The 25,194-nt window shown below is 43.8% G+C and overlaps 1 protein-coding gene across 2 annotated transcripts in view; it reads left to right on the top strand.

Moving 5' to 3' along the window:
- The window catches only part of LOC135050967 (uncharacterized), a 182,986-nt gene that overhangs the window by 134,321 nt on the left and 23,471 nt on the right, over window positions 1–25,194 (top strand). For both annotated transcript variants that reach the window (XM_063957193.1, XM_063957192.1), the window contains one exon: window positions 17,745–17,846. In XM_063957193.1, the coding sequence (XP_063813263.1) occupies window positions 17,745–17,846 (102 nt within the window). The remainder of the gene's footprint in view (window positions 1–17,744; window positions 17,847–25,194) is intronic.

Raw genomic sequence — 25,194 nt, 5'->3', positions numbered from 1 at the left:
GGGGATGATCAGTTTGAGTCACAGGAGGGTTATGTGGCTGAGGATGAGGTGGAGGGACCTAGTGGGTCTGCCAGTGTGAGGCCACAAATCCCACCTCTGCAGGTTCCTACTGGCCCCCCCACCCAACCCTCTGCTATCCCGGAGATCCTGCTTGAAATCGCTAGGTATGGTGAGAGCCTAAATGCGTTTCAAGACGGGGTCATCCGGGAGGTAAGCCAGATAGCTGTCCGGCTCACTGAGCACCGAACCAGTGTTGAGCAAGGTGTTGCGCAACTCTGCCAAGGTCTGGCAGAGATCAGGCAGGGCCAAGAACAACTTGCCTCCTCATTCCAAAGCCTTGCAAATAACATCTTGCAAGGGCTCCAGGCCATCGCTGTCTCCCTTGCCCACAGTGGCAGAGAGCCACCCACATCGGCTCCCTCCCCTGCCCCTGCCCCGGAAGAACAGCCAACTGGGCAGGCCCAACGAAGGTCGCGCCGCAGACCAAGCCAAGAAGAACAGCCTCAGGCGGGGAGAAAAAAAAGAAAGTGATGTCTCTCCAGATGGCCAGCACCCATGTTTTTCATGTTGCCTCTATGTTATTTTGGAGTTGGCTTGTGTGGCCAGAATGGATAACTCCCTCTTAGTGAAATGTATTACTTATGTTTGGAGGTATTGTAGTCTGTGAGTTTTTGGGTATAAACACCAGAGCCATCTTCCTCTTACTAGTGTGCTATGTATTGTTGTGTTTGTGTGGTGGATCCTAATTCTTTCTCAGTTGTGGGAAAATTTTTGTGTGCCAGGGTGTGTAATATGTATTATTTTTGATTTAAAATTATAATTTAGTCTGAAGCTGAATTTTGCAGAGTACTAAGTTCTGCTATCTCATTTGTGTCAGTGCCATATGCTTGCTGCTTGGTCCATCTCTGCCTGTGAGACTCACGTGTAGCCATGTTGTTTTCATGTTGTGAAATCTTACTACAGTAATAAAAAAAAAAAATTAAAAATTTTTTCGATTTATTAAAGGTAATGCATTAGGTAAATCTTAGTTCCTCAAAAATTAGGTCAGCATATAGACACTTGTGGACCAATCTGCAATTTCTCCCAAAAAATTGCATCATCCAACAAATACAGGTATGCTTTGCACCACACTTTAATGTCCATATTAAGTAAACTGACACAACACTTTTTCGATTTATCTATTGATCAACAGGACATCATTTAAAACATTGTCAAATTTAAAATAAAAAAATTAATGTTACATTTCTGACAAAATGAAAGTGTATGCTGCATTATGTGGGTGTCGGTTTCTTTAGCAAAAATGTGGCAGCTTTAATTTTAAATGTTTAATTATTTCACTTGTTTGTATTTGTTATTATTACAAACATTAAAAAAATATTTAAAAATGTTTACACACCAACTTTAACACAAAAAACAACCTTATTTGGCAGTGTGTGTGATTTATATGTGAGTAGAATAAACATGTCATGTTGGTTCAGACAATTGCTATTTGCTAACTTTCATCTGCGCAGTAATTAGCAAGTAATTGGCCATCAGATGAATGTGCTCTCCAATTAACAGCTAATTACTGCATACACACTTGGTAACAGTACTTCGCAAATGTAGAGTAACTGCAGACCTACTCGGCTGCTGCGTGAAGGTTGCTACGGTTTCCTATGTTAGATTTAACAGCGACATGGTATAATTGCGAAAAACACGCCCATTGCGAGTTGCATACTCCCACACTGTACGCCCACTTTCACGCCCATGTCGGAGCATTGCGAAGTCTCGCCTCCGCCACTCCTCGTTTTCGTTTGCCAGTTACGTGTTGGTTTAAATGTGGCATTTTTGCAATAATGTCGTACGTATGTACTCACGCATGCGTATTTACGCTTTTGCGCATGCGCAGACACTTAGTTTTCGTACATTTGCGATGCGATGAATCTCTGCGATCAACTCGGAATGAGGGCCATTGTTTCCACTCTGCTACAAACCTGAGTGATGTAATCCCGTGCAGTTAACTTTCTCCCAATGTGCTAGGGATCACTACAATAAGTGAGAGTCATTAAAATATTACCTAATAAAAACGTGATAAAAAGTGCGCACACCTGGTAGCCATTTTCTAGGTGGTAGTATAGTAAAAACAAAAACTTTTTTTATCAAGATTCCAAAAACTCGATGTAAAAAAACATTATTCAAATGCAGACCTCACTGGATAAAAACCTTATTACATGATACTAATATAGCCTGCGGGCTTGAATATCATAGCAGGGTTTAAGTCCCGAACTGTGTCTCACTCATGCTGACAGAGTCCTCGTCATAAGAAAACATTCCAAGGCATTATTTCATTAAGGCCCTTAGGGTTGATAGTGTCCAGTTCAAAAATCCATTTTGCTTCTGCTCGTAGCAATTTACCTTCTCTGTCAGCGCCTCTCTGATTGTTAGGGATATGGTCTATGATCAATTGTTTCAGATCCCCCATAGAGTGCCCCTTTTCAGCAAAGTGCTTCACCACCGGTTGGACAGAACCCTTGCCCTTACCTTTTCTCTTAGGGATCTGATTGATTTGCCCTTCTTTTGCACCTGTAGGGTATTAAGTTCGTGCCCCCTCTCAACAAATTTACAGATCATACCATCCAGCTCCTGTTTTGAAAAAAAAGAGAAAAAATAAGATTTTATTCACCAGTAAATCTATTTCTCGTAGTCCGTAGTGGATGCTGGGGACTCCGTAAGGACCATGGGGAATAGCGGCTCCGCAGGAGACTGGGCACAACTAAGAAAGATTTAGGACTACCTGGTGTGCACTGGCTCCTCCCTCTATGCCCCTCCTCCAGACCTCAGTTAGGATACTGTGCCCGGAAGAGCTGACACAATAAGGAAAGGATTTTGGAATCCCGGGTAAGACTCATACCAGCCACACCAATCACACCGTATAACTCGTGATACTATACCCAGTTAACAGTATGAAAAATAACTGAGCCTCTCAACAGATGGCTCTCAACAATAACCCTGTAGTTAAACAATAACTATATACAAGTATTGCAGACAATCCGCACTTGGGATGGGCGCCCAGCATCCACTACGGACTACGAGAAATAGATTTACCGGTGAGTAAAATCTTATTTTCTCTAACGTCCTAAGTGGATGCTGGGGACTCCGTAAGGACCATGGGGATAATACCAAAGCTCCCAAACGGGCGGGAGAGTGCGGATGACTCTGCAGCACTGAATGAGCAAACTCTAGGTCCTCCTCAGCCAGGGTATCAAACTTGTAGAATTTTGCAAATGTGTTTGACCCCGACCAAGTAGCTGCTCGGCAAAGTTGTAAAGCCGAGACCCCTCGGGCAGCCGCCCAAGAAGAACCCACCTTCCTCGTGGAATGGGCTTTCACTGATCTAGGATGCGGCAGTCCAGCCGCAGAATGAGCAAGCTGAATCGTACTACAGATCCAGCGAGCAGTAGTCTGCTTTGAAGCAGGAGCACCCAGCTTGTTGGATGCATACAGGATAAATAGCGAGTCAGTTTTCCTGACACTAGCTGTCCTGGAAACATAAATATTTAGGGCCCTGACTACGTCCAGCAACTTGGAATCCTCCAAGTCCTTAGTAGCCGCAGGCACCACAATAGGTTGGTTCAAATGAAAAGCTGATACCACCTTAGGGAGAAACTGGGGACGAGTCCTCAATTCCGCCCTATCCATATGGAAAATCAGATAAGGGCTTTTACATGACAAAGCCGCCAATTCTGACACACGCCTGGCCGAAGCCAAGGCCAACAGCATGACCACTTTCCACGTGAGATATTTCAAATCCACGGTTTTAAGTGGTTCAAACCAACGCGACTTTAGGAAATCCAACACCACGTTGAGATCCCAAGGTGCCACTGGAGGCACAAAAGGGGGCTAAATATGCAGCACTCCCTTAACAAATGTCTGAACTTCAGGTAGTGAAGCCAGTTCTTTCTGGAAGAAAATCGATAGAGCCAAAATCTGGACCTTAATGGAACCCAATTTTATGCCCATAGTCCCCCCTGACTGTAGGAAGTGCAGAAAACGGGCCAGCTGAAATTCCTCGGTTGGGGCCTTCCTGGCCTCACACCACGCAACATATTTTCGCCATATGCGGTGATAATGGTTTGCGGTCACTTCTTTCCTAGCTTTAATCAGCGTAGGGATGACTTCCTCCGGAATGCCCTTTTCCTTCAGGATCCGGCGTTCAACCGCCATGCCGCGGTAAGTCTTGGAACAGACAGGGCCCCTGCTGCAGCAGGTCCTGTCTGAGCGGCAGAGGCCATGGGTCCCCTGAGATCATTTTTTGCAGTTCTGGGTACCAAGCTCTTCTTGGCCAATCCGGAACAATGAGTATAGTTCTTACTCCTCTTCTTCTTATTATCCTCAGTACCTTGGGTATGAGAGGAAGAGGAGGGAACACATAAACCGACTGGTACACCCACGGTGTCACTAGAGCGTCCACAGCTATTGCCTGAGGGTCTCTCGACCTGGCGCAATATCTTTCTAGCTTTTTGTTGAGGCTGGACGCCATCATGTCCACCTGTGGCCGTTCCCAACGTTTACAATCAGCTGAAAGACTTCTGGATGAAGTCCCCACTCTCCCGGGTGGAGGTCGTGCCTGCTGAGGAAGTCTGCTTCCTAGTTGTCCACTCACAGAATGAACACTGCTGACAGTGCTAACACATGATTTTCCGCCCATCGGAGAATCCTTGTGGCTTCTGCCATCGCCATCCTGCTTCTTGTGCCGCCCTGTCGGTTTACATGGGCAACCGCCGTGATGTTGTCTGACAGGATCAGTACCGGCTGGTTTTGAAGCAAGGGTCTTGCCTGACTTAGGGCATTGTAAATGGCCCTCAGTTCCAGAATATTTATGTGTAGGGAAGTCTCCTGGCTTGACCATAGTCCTTGGAAGTTTCTTCCCTGTGTGACTGCCCCCCAGCCTCGAAGGCTGGCATCCGTGGTCACCAGGACCCAGTCCTGTATGCCGAATCTGCGGCCCTCTCGAAGATGAGCACTCTGCAGCCACCACAGCAGAGACACCCTGGTCCTTGGAGACAGGGTTATCAGCCGATGCATCTGAAGATGCGATCCGGACCACTTGTCCAACAGATCCCACTTAAAGGTCCTTGCATGGAACCTGCCGAATGGAATTGCTTCGTAGGAAGCTACCATTTTCCCCAGGACTCGCGTGCAGTGATGCACCGACACCTGTTTTGGTTTCAGGGGGCCTCTGACTAGAGATGACAGCTCCTTGGCTTTCTCCTCCGGGAGAAACACTTTTTTCTGTTCTGTGTCCAGAACCATCCCCAGGAACAGTAGACGTGTCGTAGGAACCAGCTGTGACTTTGGAATATTCAGAATCCAACCGTGCTGTTGTAGCACCTCCCGAGATAGTGCTACCCCGACCAACAACTGCTCCCTGGACCTCGCCTTTATCAGGAGATCGTCCAAGTACGGGATAATTAAAACTCCCTTTTTTCGAAGGAGTATCATCATTTCGGCCATTATCTTGGTAAAAACCCTCGGTGCCGTGGACAGACCAAACGGCAACGTCTGGAATTGGTAATGACAATCCTGTACCACAAATCTGAGGTACTCCTGGTGAGGAGGGTAAATGGGGACATGCAGGTAAGCATCCTTGATGTCCAGTGATACCATGTAATCCCCCTCATCCAGGCTTGAAATAACCACCCTGAGCGATTCCATCTTGAACTTGAACCTTTTTATATAAGTGTTCAAGGATTTCAAATTTAAAATGGGTCTCACCGAACCGTCCAGTTTCGGTACCACAAACATTGTGGAATAGTAACCCCGTCCTTGTTGAAGGAAGGGTACCTTGACTATCACCTGCTGAGAATACAGCTTGTGAATTGCCTCTAGCACTGCCTCCCTGTCTGAGGGAGTTGTTGGCAAGGCAGATTTGATTTCCCTCTACCTCTGCCTCTGGGCAGATAGGACACGCCTCTAACCCGCTTTCGTTTTTGAGGCCGAAAGGACTGTACCTGATAATACGGTGCTTTCTTTGGCTGTGAGGGAACATGGGGTAAAAATGTTGACTTCCCAGCTGTTGCTGTGGAAACTAGGTCGGAGAGACCATCCCCAAATAACTCCTCACCTTTGTAAGGCAAAACTTCCATGTGCCTTTTAGAATCTGCATCCCCTGTCCACTGCAGAGTCCATAATCCTCTCCTGGCAGAAATGGACATTGCACTTATTTTAGATGCCAGCCGGCAAATATCCCTCTGTGCATCTCTCATGTATAAGACTGCGTCTTTAATATGCTCTATGGTTAGCATTATAGTCTAGGGTATCAATATTTTCCGACAGGGAATCTGATCACGCAGCTGCAGCACTGCACATCCATGCTGAAGCAATATCTGGTCTCAGTATAATACCTGAGTGTGTATATACAGACTTCAGGATAGCCTCCTGCTTCCTATCAGCAGGCTCCTTTAGGGCGGCCGTGTCCGGAGACGGTAGTGCCACCTTCTTTGACAGACGTGTGAGCGCTTTATCCATCCTAGGGGATGTTTCCCAACGTAACCTATCCTCTGGCGGGAAAGGGTACGCCATTAGTAACCTTTTAGAGATTACCAGTTTCTTATCAGGGGAAGCCCACACTTCTTCACACACTTCATTTAATTCATCAGATGGGGGAAAAACCACTGGTAGTTTTTTCTCCCCAAACATAATACCCTTTTTTGTGGTTCCTGGGGTAATATCAGAAATGTGCAACACATTTTTCATTGCCGTAATCATGTAACGTGTGGCCCTATTGGAATGTACACTAGTCTCATCATCGTCGACACTGGAGTCAGTATCCGTGTCGACATCTGTGTCTGCCATCTGAGGTAGCGGGCGTTTTTGAGCCCCTGATGGCTTTTGAGATGTCTGGGCAGGCACGAGCTGAGAAGCCGGCTGTCCCACATCTGCTATGTCGTCAAACCTTTTATGTAAGGAGTTGACACTGTCACGTAATTCCTTCCACATGTCCATCCATTCAGGTGTCGGCCCCGCAGGGGTTGACATCACATTTAACGGCACCTGCTCCGCCTCCACATAAGCCTCCTCATCAAACATGTCGACACAGCCGTACCGACACACCGCACGCACACAGGGAATGCTCTGACTGAGGACAGGACCCCACAAAGTCCTTTGGGGAGACAGAGAGAGAGTATGCCAGCACACACCAGAGCGCTATATACTGTAGGGATTTACACTATACACACAGTGATTTTTCCCTTATAGCTGCTAGTATTACACAGATTGCGCCTAAATTTAGTGCCCCCCCTCTCTTTCTTACCCTATGAAGTCTGGAAACTGCAGGGGAGAGCCTTGGGAGCGTCCTTCCAGCGGAGCTATGAGAGGAAATGGCGCCAGTGTGCTGAGGGAGATAGCCCCGCCCCTTTTCCGGCGGACTTCTCCCGCTTTTTTATGGAATATATGGCAGGGGATTTTACACATATATAGTCTTAATGACTATATTATGTGGTAATTTTGCCAGTAAGGTACTCTTATTGCAGCCCAGGGCGCCCCCTCCCCCCCCCCCCCCAGCGCCCTGCACCCATCAGTGACCGGAGTGTGTGGTGTGCATGGGGAGCAATGGCGCACAGCTGCAGTGCTGTGCGCTACCTTAATGAAGACCGAAGTCTTCTGCCGCCGATTTCCAGGAACATCTTCTTGCTTCTGGCTCTGCAAGGGGGACGGCGGCGCGGCTCCGGGACCGGACGACCGAGGCTGGGCCTGTGTTCGATCCCTCTGGAGCTAATGGTGTCCAGTAGCCTAAGAAGCCCAAGCTAGCTGCAAGCAGGTAGGTTCGCTTCTCTCCCCTAAGTCCCTCGTAGCAGTGAGTCTGTTGCCAGCAGATCTCACTGAAAATAAAAAACCTAAATATAACTTTCTTTTCTAAGAGCTCAGGAGAGCCCCTAGTGTGCATCCAGCTCGGCCGGGCACAAAATTCTAACAGAGGTCTGGAGGAGGGGCATAGAGGGAGGAGCCAGTGCACACCAGGTAGTCCTAAATCTTTCTTAGTTGTGCCCAGTCTCCTGCGGAGCCGCTATTCCCCATGATCCTTACGGAGTCCCCAGCATCCACTTAGGACGTTAGAGAAAAAGAGAAAAAAATGGAGGGCGCAATCATGAGTAATGAATCACACGTATTTTACTGAAAATAACCACTCATATACATTTCAATATAGGGTAACCGGTGCAATGAAGAAAACCAGTGTAGCCTGTGGACCGCTGACACTGGTAACCGCCGCTGCTCCCCAGATCCCACAGACGCTGTAACATTCAGCTCCACGGACTTTGAACGCGAACCTCACACTCCGGTACTCCGGTCAATGGGTGTCACGTCACACGTCCTGCTGGCAACGCCCAACGCGTTTCGTCACAGGACTTCATCAGGGGGTGTGGCTGGCATCATTGTAGCCTCTTATTTATACTACAGCCGCAATATTCCACAAATACTAATTAAGCAGTTACTAATACCATTTTAAAACAAAAATACTCAAAAAGAGTTATTAGATATAAAGTGCCATATTATATTAATACATTATGCATAATACATTCAAAATGTATTTAAAATGCACCAAGATAGCGGCATCTAGAAGAAAAATAAATCAATAATCTTAATTAAAATACCCAATTAAGGATAATAAGCAGCTACTTACTTTATATTTTAACCCAAATCCGAATAATAAAGCCATAAAAATATTTATACATATAAAAATAATTACTAATAAATAGTTAATTAATAAAAAAACTTTTTATAGAACCTAGATAACTCTATATCAGTGCATATTTAATTACATGAGTCAAATTTACATATCAAATATCCATACATCAGTCATTAAGATATAAATGACATAAAAAAATTTATATATGGGAAAGGATGGAGTAAAAAATAGTTTAAAATCAAACAAGTTATTATAACTTATATAAATAAATATATATATATATATATATATATATAAGGAGCAATATACAGCACAAGGTCGCATTATCTCACCATGAGCTGGCATGGGTGTACAAAGGGATACAAAGGAGCCAATGGCCCAACTACAATGTGTCCCAACACCCAATTCCGCATCAATGGATCTTGCAAGAAAGGGGTAATATCATAATTCTCATTCAAACCATGAGGACTGATGGTATTAGGCGTGTGTATCCAATACGTCTTTCTTTTTTCCAACTCTTTTGAAATGTCACCCCCTCTATCTCCCAATTTTACATGCTCAATGGCCTTAAAACCAAAGTAACTAAGTGCTCCACCGTTACAATTAAAAAAATGTCTTGGTACACTATGATCTAATACTTTATTAATTATACTTCTAGTATGTTCAAGTATTTAAAATTTTTAATTGTCGCTTAGTTTTACCAACATATCGTGCTTCACATGAACATTCTAAAAGATAAATTACCGATGTAGTTTGACATTTGATCATGCTTTTGATCTCCCAAAAATGAGTTTTTTCAGTATTCCACACTTTTTTCTTTTCTTTACTAACATAAGTACACACTTTGCAATGACTACACGGGTAACACCCAGTCACTCGGTTTTTACTTAACCAAGTGTCATCTGTTGCTCTTTTAAGATTACTAGGAGCTAGAGAGTTCTTTAGAGATCTTGCTCTCCTAAAAACTATTTGTGGGTTCCTGGGCAGATGTTCGTTTAAAATCGGGTCTAGAATTAGTATATCCCAATGATTCTTTAGAATGGTTCTTATTTCTTTACTCTTAGTATTGTACCCAGTAATAAAAGGAATAAAAGTATTTTATTTTATTTTATTTCTCTCTTTATAAACCAACAGTTGATTTATATCTAGACCATCTGCTTTTTCTTTACATCTATTAACCGATTCCACAGGGTATTTTTTATCCACGAACCTATTTCTATACAAATCAACTTGTTCATTGTATTTTTCATTTCCCACACAGTTCCTTCTTAACCTGAGAAACTTAGAATAAGGTATATTTGTGACCCAATTTTTCAGGTGACAGCTCTTAAAATTTATTATTATTTTTTTACCTGGACTCCAATCTGATTAATCTAAAACTAAATCTAAAAATTCTAATTTATTCTTATGATACTTAGAGGTGAATTTTAAATTATAACAATTAATATTAAGATATAACATAAAATTATTAAAATCATTCTCACTACCTCTCCAAATAATTAATATATCATCTATATACCTATAAAATGAATGTATAAATTCAAGAAATGGATTATTAGCAAAAATGATCTCTGTTTTCCATTTTCCTAAATACAGATTAGCAAACCTCGGGGCATAAGGGGTCCCCATAGCACACCCACATAGCTGGTTATAAAAAGCTCCTTGAAATTTAAAATAATTAATATTAAGAACGTACTTAATACAATCCAATAAAAACCTTCCTGATCTTCACTTAAGGTTTCATCCAAACATAAATAGAAATAAATAGCATCCAATCCTTCCTTATGTGGAATACAAGTATATAAGGATTCAATATCAATAATACACCAACTAAAATCAGGATCCCAGGTAATTTTATCTATATTTCTTAATACATGTGTGGAGTCTTTGATAAAAGATTTTAAACCCAATACATAATTTTTAATATAGACATCCACAAATTCTGATAATTTAGACGTTTCAGAGTCTATCCCTGCGGTTATAGGTCATCCAGGGGTTTTTCCAATCGCTTATGGATCTTAGGAAGGTAATCAAAGATCGCCAACCTAGGATGAGGATTAAATATATAATTCATTTCTTCTCTACTGAGACACCCCTTATTAAAACCTTCCTCTAGTAAATTTCTAATTTCTTCCACTACTCGGGACGTAGGGTCAGAGGATAATCTGGTATAGGTTTTCTCATCATTAAGTAGCCTGAATGATTCTTCCAAATAATCTGTTCTATTTAAAATAACCGTGCCTCCTCCTTTATCCACCATTTTTATTATAATGTCATTATTATTTTCTAATTCAGAAATAGCCTTTCTCTCATATCTACTCAAATTATCTTTACACTTTTTATCATTCTGACATAATGTATCCAAATCCTTAAAAATGAGTTTTGAAAAGGTCTCAATATATGATCCTCGTGATTCTAATGGATAAAAATTTGAACCCTTCTTCAAGCCAGTAAAATTCTTAATACCCTCATCATATACCTTTTTCTTATCCTTCACATCATTTTTCACAAAATGCCTTTTAAGAGTTAAAGTTCTAATAAATTTATTAGCATCAATGAAAAATTCTAAATTATTTGGTTTCACATTCGGCGCAAACGACAAACCCTTTTGTAATAATTTAATTTCGCCTGGTTTTAAATCATAATTGGATAAATTAAAAATGCCTGTTAGTGGTTCTGCTTTCTCTGTTTGTTTGTTCTTTCCTCCTCTCTTTCCTCTCTTATTTCTTCTTGAATTTTTCTTTTCAAACCTAACCTGGGACTGTACACTTCTGTCTTTTCGATAGGGTCTCAATCGGTCTCTCCAATTTTGGCCTCTCCTTAAAAAATCATTCTTATATCCCTCTCTCCTATTTGGAGTATTAAATGGAGCAAACCTATTAGTTAATGGGATCTCTGTTGTCTCTTTATGATAATTCCTATGCCTTTTATACGGAACCTGCTGCCAGCTATTATCCCTATAATTATTTCTAAAACTACTCCTATTCCTATAGGTGGCCTCATTATTCCCATTTGACTCCTGTGTCTTACCGTTCCATTTCCTTACATTACCATTTTTTTAATCATTCAGATCACGCTGGAATTTCCTAACCTTAGTCTCAATTGTATGTTTTTCAGTTTTTTTAATCCTCATATCGCTCTCATGCTTTAATTCCTTAAATTCTCTCATATCTTTAATTGGTTCAGTTTTCTTATTAATTTCAATTATATCTAAATCAATTTCTTTCAACTCATGTTTCCTTTCTTTAATAATTAAACGTATGAGATCTTTAGAACAATTATCAAGTATTTCATACCAAGCATCTAAAAAAGATTTCCTCTCATTACCAAACGTCGGTGCTTTAATTATATGCAAGCCTCTAGGTATACGATCTGCTTCTAGATATTGCTCTAATGTCGTAATCTCCCAACTCATTTTTATCTCTTTAATTAAAAGCTTTTCCATCTGGGTACAAATAGCATCTAAATCACAATCAGTCTCCGTATTATTCGTTCTAACTGTGTGATTCCCTATTTGTTCATTAAATATTTTATGGCACTCCTCAAATCTCCTCTGTCTATTTTCCATTATAATAATACAAGAAACCAACCACAGACAGATTGGACCAGCAGGCACAAATTAAAACAGACTTAATTCAAAGTGCCGCAGCCATATATATATATATATATATATATATACAGATTGAGTATCCCTTATCCAAAATGCTTGGGACCAGAGGAATTTTGGATATCGGATTTTTCCGTATTTTGGAATAATTGCATACCATAATGAGATATCATGGTGATGGGACCTAAATCTAAGCACATAATGCATTTTATGTTTCATATACACCTTATACAGGCAGCCTGAAGGTAATTTTGGCCAATATTTTGTATAACTTTGTGTAGTAAACAAAGTGTGTGTACATTCACACAATTCATTTATGTTTCATATACACCTTATGCACACAGCCTGAAGGTCATTTAATACAATATTTTTAATAACTTTGAGTATTAAACAAAGTTTGTGTACATTGAGCCATCAAAAAAACAAAGGTTTCACTATCTCAGTCTCACTCAAAAAAGTCTGTATTTTGGAATGTTCCGTATTTTGGAATATTTGGATATGGGAAACTCAACCTGTATATAGTATATATGACAAAGATAGCACAAATCTGACAGAACCGCAGAATTGCGACTGATGAGAATCTACTATGGGTGTTGCTGTTGGCAGGGTTGAGAAGCAGCTGATTGCAGACACCTGTCAGTCTGTGCTAAAAGGGTTTCAGACACAGGAAGCATTGCTCCTGATGATAGACAAGCTGCCCAGTTGATAGGCCAGGGGAAGGCTATTGTTAGGGAACTGGACCTTAGGATCCACTGGAGAACTTGTGGTTGTGCATTTTGGGGACTTTGTGAACCCTGCTTTGCTGTATCTGACCTGTGAATCCTGTACCAGCTTGTGGTGGAAAATAAACTTTTGTTGGATTTTACTCCGGTCTGTATAATTCTTTTCACATTTGGCTCCCAACGTGGGGCCCTTTGCCGGACTCTTCTATGCAGTTACTGGATTCACCCCACAGGGGCAGCGAGATGCATTGCAGGACACTACCTGCTGCACAGAGGTATTGCATAAATTGACACCAACAGATGATATAGAAGCGTTCTTGAACACACTGCTGCCCAGTTGAAATGGCTCAGAAAGCAGGAAGCAGTAAGGTTAGCTCCCTTTCTTACAGAAGAAGCTGCTGCTCAGGCTGATTCCTATATACAACTAAAAGCCAAATTTGGGGTAGCGTGTCCTTGTAAAGCCCAAAATTTTCATGACTGGCGACTGACCACCGAAGTAAAGCCTGATTACAGCCAGATAAGAACACCGCTCAGCATATTGTGGAGGTCGTTAGACCATGCTGTACGGGTGTTAGATCGTGAGGTTCAACAATGAGCTCTCCAGACTGACCCCCAAACATTTGAGGAGTTGGTAGTCATGCTAGAATGATTTATGACCTTGAGGAAGTTGAATAAACCCAAGCAAGGTACCGGTCAGGTTCTAAATCATAAGTCTTATGTTATACCTGCAGTAGACCCGGTCATGTATTCCGGGACTGTCCAAAACAGGGTGAGCTGATGGATTGTAGCATAGGTAAATCGGCCTGACCTGTTATCAGTATGTTGGCAGGCATTGCCTCTCTGGAAGACACCACCTTGTTCCGGATGGCCATACAAATTGAAGGCTGGGTGGTCTGGAATTTGATAGATATGGGTAGAGAACTATCCCTTGTGTCAGCTAATCTTCTATCAAAAGGGGCTGATCAGGTGGCACCCTCAGTGAAAGTACTGTGTATCCACGGGCATGTGGAAGAGTACCCTTATGTACGACTGCTGGTGGTGGTAAAAGGGCAACTGATAAAAATGGTAGCTGTCATGGCCTAAAGATCCCCCTACCTAGTGATTTTGGGCCATGACTTTCCTCTACTACAAAAGATAGTTACCTGGCATGAAAGTGAAAGGAAACCGGCAGTCGAGGTCTCCATAAACAAAAGTGCGGTACTCTGCCAAAGTCCTGTGACCATAAAACCTACCCTGGTTGGTGACCAGCAAGAGGGAAGTTATCCAGAGGCTGATTGGTTACCCTTGGATAGAAAAGTTGTAATGATAATAACGGTAAAAAATAAACTGCTTTACTGCCTGATGGTACACCATATTTCATAGTAAAGAATGATTTGTTGTACTGGGTTGCTTATTTACAAGGTAAAAAGATAGACCAGTTTCTGGTCCCCAGGAAGCATGAGCTGTTGATGCTCACATACATTTATGAGGTAACCATTTAGAAAACTCTCCAATGTATTCAGTTAAGGTTCTTCTGGCCAGCTATTCATGCTGCAGTAAAAAAGTATTGCCAGGAATGCCCAGCAAGCCAGAAGACAGCACCCCAGGCAGAATTTAGAGCACCTCTGGTTCACCTATCTATTGCATCCATACCTTTTGAGCGGATTGGTATGGACCTGTAGGTCCGGTGGAAATGTCTGCTTGCAGGCATTAACACTGTATATGTTAGTGGTGGTTGATTAAGCTACCAGGTACCCTGAGGCAATACCACTATGGAATACTGAGTCTAGCTCCATTGCCTGGGAGCTGGTAATCCCTGTTGGGGGTTATAGAATTACCACCTCAGTGTATCACCCACAAACAGACGGACTGGTAGAACGATTTAATCAAACCCTGAAGCAGATGATAAAGTGGGCGGTGCTCCAAGAGAATTGAGATTGGGGCCTGCTCCTCCCCTACCTAATATTTGCAGTATGGGAGGTACCCCAGTCATCTACAGGGTTTATCCCTTTTGAGCAGCTTTATGGTAGGCATCCTAGAGGGAATTTGGATCTCTTAAATGAGGTCTGGGAGCAGCAACCGACTCAAGAGCTCATTATTGTTCAGTTTGTGTCTCAGTTAAATGGTCACCTAAGGCAAATTGAACCACTAGTGAAAGAGAATATGAACCAAGCCCAACAACATCAGAAACGTAATTATGGTGTAACTGTGGTTAACCACTTGTTTAAACCGGAGGACAATGTATTCGTTTTCGTTCCCACCCCTGAAAGTAAACTGTATGCTAACTGGCAAGGTCCTTATGAAGTCACAGGCTGTGGGACCCATTAATTCTAAAGTATGCCAGGAGGGTAGAAGGAAAGAGGTACAAATTTGCCACATTAATTTGTTAAAACCTTGGAAGGGAAGTGTTAATCAACCTTCTGTGCTGGCCCTTAAAACCCCTTACTGCCAGATGCCCATTGAAGCTTTGTTAAGTCCCAACCAAAAGAGGGAAGCTATAGACCTGGTAGCCCGAAACCAAGATATCTTTTCTGCCATCCCTGAGAAAACCCAAATAATACAGAATGATATTGTTACTCCACCAGGGGTTGTAATTAAGCAAAAACCATATCGCATTCCTGAAACTAAAGGGCTGCTGTAAAAAAAAGAGGTAGAAGAGATGCTGTATCTAGGGGTCATAGAGAAGTCAAATAGTGAATGGAGTAATCTCATTGTGTTGGTACCCAAGCCTCCGGGAGCCCTGAGCTTTTGCAATGACTTCAGGAAACTAAATAAAGTCTCACAATTTGATGCCTACCCTATGCCTCGGGTTGACAAGCTAGTAGAAAATTTAGCAAAAGAACAATATTTGACTACTCTTGATTTGACAAAAGAGTACTTGCAGATACCTTTAACTGATGCTGCCAAGTCAAAAACAGCTTTTTCTACTTCAGAGAGGTTGTTTCAGTATAAAGTGGTACGCTTTTTTTGCATGGGGCTCCTACAACTGATCAGAGGGCCATGAACAAGTTACTTCGTCCTCATCGAAACTATGCAGCAGCTTATCTTGATGATATCATCATCTTTAGCTCTGACTGGAAAATTCAGCTTCCGAAGGTAGAGGCAGTTCTATAGTCTCTACGGGCACATGGATTTATGGCTAACCCGGAGAAGTGTGCCATCAGAATGGTAGAGACAAAGTACTTGGGAAATGTGGTAGGCAGAGGTCAGGTAAAACCACAACCCAATAAAGTCTCAGCTTGTGGTGGGCTAATATTGCTGGTTTATACATGAATTTGTCACTAGAGCAGCTGCACTAACTGAGTGTTTAAAGGAACAGGCAACAGACAAAATAGTTTGGTCCCAGGTAGTGGAAGCTGTTTGGCAAGACTTAAGACGAGCCTTATGTGCAGAACTGGTGTTGCATGCTCCAGACTTTTGGAAACAGTTTGTACTGCAGACTGATGTGTCTGAGACAGGTTGCAGTCCTTTCCCAGGAAGAAAATGGTGAGGAAAAAAACATTTTGTACTTAAGCAGGAAATTTTTACCCAGGGAGCGCAAGTACTCAACTATCGAACAAGAGTGTTTGGCAATTAAATGGGCAGTGGAGTCCCTAAGGTACTATTTACTGGGGAGAGAATTCTGGCTAGTTACAGACCATGCACCTCTACAGTGAATGCACACAAATATAGAGGTAAATGCTCATGTGACCTGCTGGTTTTTGGCTTTACAACTATTTAAATTCAAGGTGCAACATCGCCCTGGGAAACAAGACCTCAATGCTGACTCCCTCTCAAGGAAATTTATGAACCCCTGATCCTACAGATAACCATGTGGTGAAGCTAGGGGAGGGGAAAGGAGAGGTTTAAAATGAGGAACTCTAAAAAGGGGTAGAGTAGGGGTGTTGTTCTGGACGGCTGGTAAGAATTGGTATAGACGAATCAGGGTGTTCGCCTAAGGAATCTGTAGCTTCACCAGGGTGGTTGAAGCTCAGGGGAAAGGAGTGTGTGTGTATATATATAATATATATATATATATATATATATATATATATACACTCCAAGTAGATGAACTAGCACTCGTTGTTAAAATCCTTAAAGGCAGGGTGCCAGAAGTAAGCAGATAATGTAGAAAATTCAATAAACTGCGGCACTCCCAGGATGAATGAAAAAAAATCTTTAGTAAGTGAATGACATTACATCTCAGTCATTAGGCTGACGTTTCGGTTCTGCTAAGGCACCTTTCTCATAGCAGAAAAAAGATACATCTATACCTTTTCTGCTATGAGGAAAATGCCTTAGCAGCACCAAAACGTCAGCCTAATGACTGAAATGTAATGTCATTCACTTACTAAATATTTTTTTAGATTCATCTTGGAGTGCCGCAGTTTATTGAAATATATATATATATATATATATATATATATACAGACTGTATATAGAACGAGAGAGAAAATAGAATTTTATTCTAGTGGCTCTATTTATCAATCATTACTTGACAGTAAGCCATCCACATATGAGTTACTGTATATTAGTTAAACCTGTTGGGCATCCACCAAAGTCAGATATAGGTAACACCATCTCAAGACTATCCATCTATTGGACCAATGACACAAAGTAATTAACTGAACATAAAGCAGGAAGTTACCTAATACAGTATTATTTCATTTAAATGCAGGAAGTAGTAATGATCCTCATTGCTGAGTTATTTTAAATTATATTTGCTTTCTTGTAATACAACTGTATTTATCCTCAGTTTGGTTACATACCTCATCTGTCACTTTTTCCACAGGAAACAAACTGTTATACTTTTAGCTGTGTGGGAGAACACTGTTATAGAAATGGATCAAAACATGAAAATGCTGATAATGCCACATGTTCCTCTTACTGTGGGGTAAGTAATATTCTCAATACAATATACTGGACTAAAATTTTTAATATTTAGACCTTATTAGATCATTACCTTATTTATGCTGATTAATATACAGATGTGTCCTCGGAATACATACTATTTACCGGCAGCCGGGATGCTGACCGTGAGTATACCGACAGTGGCATCCCAGCCGCCAGTATGCCAGCAACGGGGCGAGTGCTAGAAAGCCCCTTGCAGTGTTATTTAGTGGGTTGTCCAGCTCGGAACATTGAGAGAGGAACTAGCCCAGTACGTATGAGCTCCACCCCACTGGTAGTGGGTGGAGCCATGAAACAAGGGGTTTACCCAGAGATATACCTGGTCTGCCAGGCCATTCTGTCCCTTCTACCTTTAATAGTTGAAAAAACAAACATAAATAATCCCATTGATTCAACTGCAACATAACTGCTTTAATAGAAATTGTGAAAAACAAAGGCCAATAGACAGATATTGTAGTACATCCAATGCAGTGATCTCCAACCTTAATTGGGGTGTGAGCTACTTTTGGAAAATAAACCCTCTGAAGTGCGTGCGTTCCTGCGTTAGTGGGTGTGTCCTCACAACTACAAGTAATGCCACCCTCGCGTAGTGCCAGATACACAAATAATGCCCCTCAGTAGTGCCAGATATACAAATAATCCCTCCCAGCAGTGCCAGATACACAAATAATGCCCCCACCAGTGCCAGATACAATTCCCCCCGCAGTGCCATTTAAAATGCCCCCGCAGTGCCAGATAAAATGCCCCCACCTTCCCCCGCAGTGTCTGATACAGTGCCCCACACAGTGCTAACCCTTGCTGGCTTCTTCTACTGCCACCGGTGCGGCTCCTCCTGTATGAGGTACGGAAGGGGAGGAGAGTGAAGCGCGTGCCTCTCCTGTGATGTCCGGAGAGCGGCTGCGGTGAGGGTGACAGAGTCTCCGGCGGCGGCGGTCATTTAAAATATGGTGACGGTAAGTGAGCCAATCAAAACTTGCGGTCCGGCACCCAATCAGGTGCCGCCACTGCCGGTCCACGAGCTCTAATTGGCTGACAGCCGGCACAATATTAAAAATGAATGGAGGAGGAGTGCCATTGACTGCCCAAGCCCGTGCGCTCTGTGAGCTACCGAAAATACTACGGCGAGCTACCGGTAGCTCGCAAGCTACAGGTTGGAGATCCCTGATCTAATGTATACAAGTATTTTTCTGTTTCTGGATTCCTTTCTATATTCATATTAATAGTTTGGAAAGTTTCAGTTATGTTGTAGTAATGCAAATCGATCGAGATAAGTAGAACAACATCCTTGTGCAGCATAGATGGGGCCTGATTGCATACACTGCGTCATCAAGGCCACACCCTCTCCACAATAAAGAGAAGCAGTTATCCAGAGGGTGTTTTTCTCTCGTGGGAGTCTGGGAAAACTATAACCTACTGTATATGTACAAGGCAGCTAAATAATTGCGTATGCACAAAATGAGACTTATGACTGAGTCACATGATTTTTGGTTGCCAGTCGCTAACTTCAATTAACCATCTGTCTATGATTGACAATTATGGGTGGTAAAAGTATGTCTTCTGTATTCTACTACTTGCTATCATACACAGTTTCTCTGTCATGTAAGGTAAAGAGCTCTGTGTGCCATTTATATATTAAATAATTAGTAAATTACTAAAAATTAGTTAGCCGCAAATCCACACAATTAATGAAAGTTAAAATGTTATATTATATAATAGTTAATGGATGTCATATCATAAAAAACCTAATACAGAGTAGCACAATAACAAAATATATATTAAGGCATACATAGGCAACTGTTACTAGAGTTAAGCTAGGTACACACCTTTACAAATATCGGGCCGATCAACTGATATCAGCTGATGCCCAGTCCCATTGAAGAATGTACACATAAAAATAGCTCAGTTTGTATGGGGTGTATACTCAGGGATATTTTTGAGCTGGAACGGTCCAGAACGCAATTCCTGAAGGTCTTTTGTAAAATTATGTCACCAATAAACGGCGTTTCAGAACCTCCTGTGGCCTGCCCAAGCTGTCCTTTGACAGAGGGGAGAGTGGGGGTAGAAGCCAGCCGCTGCTATCCTCCGACAGGGCGGAGAGAGGGTAGAAAAGCCGTCTGCTGATGTCCTCCAAGGGTGGAGAGGGGTGGGGGGGGAGGTAGGAGAAGCCAGCCGCTGCTGTACTCTGGAAGAGGGGGTATCCGGTGTGCTGGTAATGGGGGATGACAAATTTGCTGCTGTGTGCTGGGGCTTTGAGGGCAGTCCTGAAATCCACTGTGGGCTGGTGGGGGTGGGGTGCTGCTGTGTGCTCACTGCATTGTCCCTTCATCTTGGCCTCTGCTATACACACACAATAAATTTATAAATATATTATATTATATATATATATATATATAATTTATTTATTTATTTATTTTTGGAGCTGGAATGCCATTCCTGGAAGCCTTTTGTAAAATGACATCATCAGGAGCGGCATTCCGTAACCTTCTGTGGTCTGCACAGTGGCTCGGTCCCGGGGATCAGTGTCTTTTTATCGCACTGAATGCCCGCCACGACCCCTCCTGGCTACTGCTGCCTACACTCCCCCTCCCATTCCCACCACTCTGTCCTGTTGCATCGTGACCACGTCAGGAGAGCGCTCCACAAAGGGGACTCTGAGGAGGAGCGGGCGGCGCTGATTTGGATCCCAGAAGTGGCGGCTGGGGCAGCAGCTGGTGGGGAACCCCTGACAATGAGCAGGTACTGTGGCATACCTCTTGTATTATTAATGTGTTTGGGGGCATAATATGGTGTCAGAGGCATTACTTTGTGGGAGTACCATGGTGCTGGGAATTACTGTGGGGAATTACTCGGGAATTACTGTGGGAATTACTGTGGGTATGCCTCTTCCTTGTGAGACCACGCTCATTTTTGAAGTGCATTCCTTCGGCGCGCATTGTCCATGTAAATCATATATCCCATCAAGGGAAGGAAAAAGATTATGCACCAATAAATGCCGCGACCCTTTGGTAGCTCCTCCCACATCACCGCCCACCTCTGACCCACACCCAGTTCCTGAACCTATTTTCCTTGAAAAATAGACCTGTGCACACTGATCAGATAATCGTTTCAAGGATCGACCATTTATCTGATCTGCACATGTGATAACCAACTCTTGGGGTATCCCTTCTCCTAGTTTACACCAGCTGCAGCCAGACACTGTAAGGGTTAAAACCCTTTTCATCTGGTTGCTTAGCAACCATGGCACCCGGGAGAAATTGTGTACAGAGCTAGGACCCTGGGCTTTCCAACAGGATCCCTGGCAGAGCGGGAAGCTGGGAGCGCTCTGATTGGCCATGGTCGAGTGTGAGGAGAGGCAGGAAGGAGAGCTTCCGAGAGAGAAAATGTCCCCGGAGGATCCGGTCACAGCTAGGGAAGCTCCTAGGAGTTTTTCTAGTTTTGTTATTTTCTAGAGTTAGTTAGATACAGGAAGGCTGCTGGCAACAGCCTTCCTGCTTCATTGGACTTAGGGGGGGAGTAGGAACCAACTTCCTGAAGAGTAAATGGTTCTCTACCTGAGCTCCTGACGGTGCTGATCGCAAGCCCACGAGGTGACCGCTCACTCCTGCAGCACGTCCGCCACCCCCTAACAGAGCCAGCAGAAAGAAGAGTGGAGAGTACAGCGCCTGCGCAACGCCGGCGTCCCGGTTAGTGGGTCGCCAGCGGGAATGGCGGTACAAGGGTGGGAGCGCAGCTCTGACACACAGCGCTCCAGAAAGGCTCAGCAACACACTGTGTAGGTGTTTTGAGGGGCGTCCTGAGCCAGCGCGGATACACCCTACACTTGTCACGAAGCTAACAGGGACTAATCCCGCTGTTAGCACAAAGAAACCTCAGGCCAGTATAAACAATTAGTGCAGGAAGCCGCACGCCATTACAAATGGCGGGGTTTCCTCTCAGAGTGGATCCAGCACTCACCAGCTCCATTTTCTCCTTGCAGATCATAGGAAAGAGACGCTGACAGGGAGCGCTGGCCTCCACACAACTCCAGCTATACCTCTGCGGTACCAGGGTGTTATAGACAGGGGGAAGTGTGCTAGTAGTACTAATTTACTATTAAGGTTAGTTAGTCAGCGCCGGGCTTTTATTATAATAACTGCCTACAGGGGCGCTGTGTGGCTGGCTCCTTATACTCTGTGACTCTCTGAAGGTGCTCTGGGGGGAAACTGTGTCTGACATTTTCGTGTGTGTGCGTGTGTGTGTGTGTGTGTGTGTGTGTGTGTGTGTGTGTGTAAGTGTGTATATCCACATTACCATGTCTAAGGACTCTGTGTCCTGTGCTGCAGAGTGTTTATCTTCTCTTGAGGAGTCTATTCCATGTACTCAGGACTGCAATATACTGTCTCAGCTATCTGATTCCGAAACCCCATGGGTGGATTCTTTAAAGGGAATGATATCCCAGATTGCAACTAGGATGTCACATACTGAGAAAGAGACGCAGTTTTTGAGAAAATCTGTAGAGGGATTGAAGTATTCAGCTCCCACAACTTCGTCTAAACCTCCACCTACATACCCGCAAAAACGTACACTTGCCCAGATAATGCAAGCTGACACTGATACCGACTCTGATACAGGGGACCAGTGTCGGACTGGGGCATGAAGGGCCCACCAGGGGAATGCCGTTATAGGGGCCCATACTTTGGGGTGTGGCCAGCCTACAAAGGCAGTGTGGCCAGCCTCCACAGAGGCTTGAAATACACAATAGTCTAGTGCAGAGTAATGCAACATATCTACCATGTATAATACAAGTGCACAGTCTGGAACCTGATCCTTAGTGGAAGGAGTGGGCCCTCAGGCAGTGGGGCCTACCGGTGGTTTCCCTGGTACCCCTGTGGGCCAGTCCGACCCTGCAGGGGACGGTGATGGGGATATGCAGGGGGGAGATGCATCCCTTGCTAAAGGGGTGCAACTGATGATTGAAGCCATTAGAAATGTTTTGCATATTTCTGAGAAGGTAACTGAGCAGGAAGAGAAATCATTTTATAGTAAATAAGAAATCCTCGCTTACCTTCCCTGCTTCTAAGGAGTTAAACTCCTTGTTTGAAAAATCCTGGGAAAACCCAAAGAAAAAATTCCAGATCCCTAAAAGAATTCTCATTGTTTTCCCTTTCCCTGAAGAGGATAGAAAGAAGTGGGAAAACCCACCTGTAGTAGACGCTTCTGTATCTAGGTTATCTAAAAAGGTGGTTTTACCTGTCCCTAGTTCAACCACCTTAAAGGAGCCGGCTGACCGCAAGATTGAGACTACGCTCAAATCACTATACACTGCTGCAGGCGTGGCTTTAAGGCCCACTATTGCTTGTGCATGGATTTCTAAAGCCATAGTAAAGTGGTCAGGCACATTACTAGAGGAATTAGATACTATGGATAGGAGTGACATTGAATTGTTTTTACATCACATACAGGATTCCGCAGGTTTCATGGTGGAGGCTATGAAGGACATTGGCCTACTTAATGCAAGGGCTTCTTCCATGGCTGTCTCGGCACGCAGAGGGCTCTGGCTGCGTCAATGGTCTGCGGATGCGGAATCCAAGAAAAGTGTGGTGAACTTACCCTTCACAGGTCAGGCTCTGTTTGGGGACGCATTGGATGCGTGGATTTCCGTGGCGACTGCGGGCAAGTCGACATTTCTTCCCTCCGCAGCAGCACCGGCTAGGAAATCTTATCCTACACCTTTCGGACCGCAAAATAAAAAAAAATCCCCCCCCCCCACCTTCTTTAGAGGAGGTCGGGGAAAATTTGAAAACCTGCACCAACAGGTTCCCAGGAACAGAAACCAAGTTCTGCTTCCTCCAAATCTGCAGCATGATGGTGGACCTCCCAGCCTGGAGATCGGGCAGGTGGGAGCGAGACTAAAAGATTTCAGTCACGTCTGGGCGTCATCATGCCTAGACCCCTGGGTGACAGACATTGTTACCCAGGGCTACAGACTGGAGTTTCAGGAACTCCCACCTCACAGATTCTTCAAATCAGGTTTACCAGTTTCGCTGACAGAAAGTGCTATCCTGCAGGAAGCCATTCAAAAATTGGTACGAACAAATATCATTGTTCCAGTTCCACCTCACCTAAAAACCAAGGGTTATTACTCAAACCTGTTTGTGGTACCGGAACCAGATGGTTCGGTAAGGCCTATATTGAACCCCTACTTGAGGGTTTTCCAATTCAAGATGGAGTCTCTGAGAGTGGTTATCTCAGGTCTGGAGGAGAGGGAATTCCTAGTATCCCAGGATTTCAAGGATGCATACCTTCACATTCCGATCTGGCCACCTCACCAGGCTTATCTACGGTTTGCACTACAGGACTTTCACTATCAGTTCCAGACATTGCCATTTGACCTATCCACAGCACCGAGGGTGTTCACCAGGGTCATGGCGGAGATGATGCTCCTTCTCCGAAAACAGGGAATGAACATAATTCCATATCTGAACGATCTGCTGATAAAGGCATCTTCCAAAGAGAATCTGTTGCAGAATATTGCACTCTCAATTCAACTGCTCCGGGATCATAGGTGGATCCTGAACCTTCCAAAGTCACATTTGGAACCGACACGGAGTCTGTCCTTCCTGGGGATGATACTCGACACGAAAGTGCAGAGGGTGTTGCTACCACTGGAGAAAACGTTGGTGATCCAATCAATCATCTGGGATGTTTTGAAGCTAGCCTGGGTATTGGTTCATCCGTGCATTCGCCTTCTGGGAAAGATGGTAGCCTCCTACGAGGCTCTACAGTACGGAAGATTCCATGCAAGGTTCTTCCAGCTGGATCTCCTGGACAAGTGGTCGGGATCACATCTTCACATGCACCAGCTGATACACCTGTCGCTGAAAGCCAGAATTTCGCTCCTCTGGTGGCTGCAAACGTCTCACCTACTCAAGGGCCACAGGTACGGGATTCAGAATTGGATACTTCTAACCACGTATGCAAGTCTCAGAGGTTGGGGAGCAGCCACCCAGGGGATAAACTTCCAAGGAAAGTGGTCAAGTCAGGAATCTGTCCTTCCAATAAACAAGATTGAGCCATTCAGGTTCAGTCGGACAACGTCACAGCGGTGTCCTACATAAACAGGCAGGACGGAATGAAGAGCAGAGCTGCGATATCAGAGGTAACAAGAATCCTCCTCTGGGAAAAAAGGCATGCGCTGGCGGCAATCTTCATTCCTGGAGTGGACAACTGGGAAGCGGACTTCCTCAGCAGACATGATCTCCATCCAGGAGAATGGGGCCTCCCACCGGAGGTATTCGCAGAGGTAACAAGCCGATAGGGTGTATCTCAGATAGACTTGATGGCTTCTCGCC

The sequence above is a fragment of the Pseudophryne corroboree genome, chromosome 2 (assembly GCF_028390025.1).
Source record: "Pseudophryne corroboree isolate aPseCor3 chromosome 2, aPseCor3.hap2, whole genome shotgun sequence".
In the NCBI taxonomy this organism is placed as follows: domain Eukaryota; kingdom Metazoa; phylum Chordata; class Amphibia; order Anura; family Myobatrachidae; genus Pseudophryne; species Pseudophryne corroboree.
This window is presented reverse-complemented; position numbering and strand designations above follow the sequence as displayed.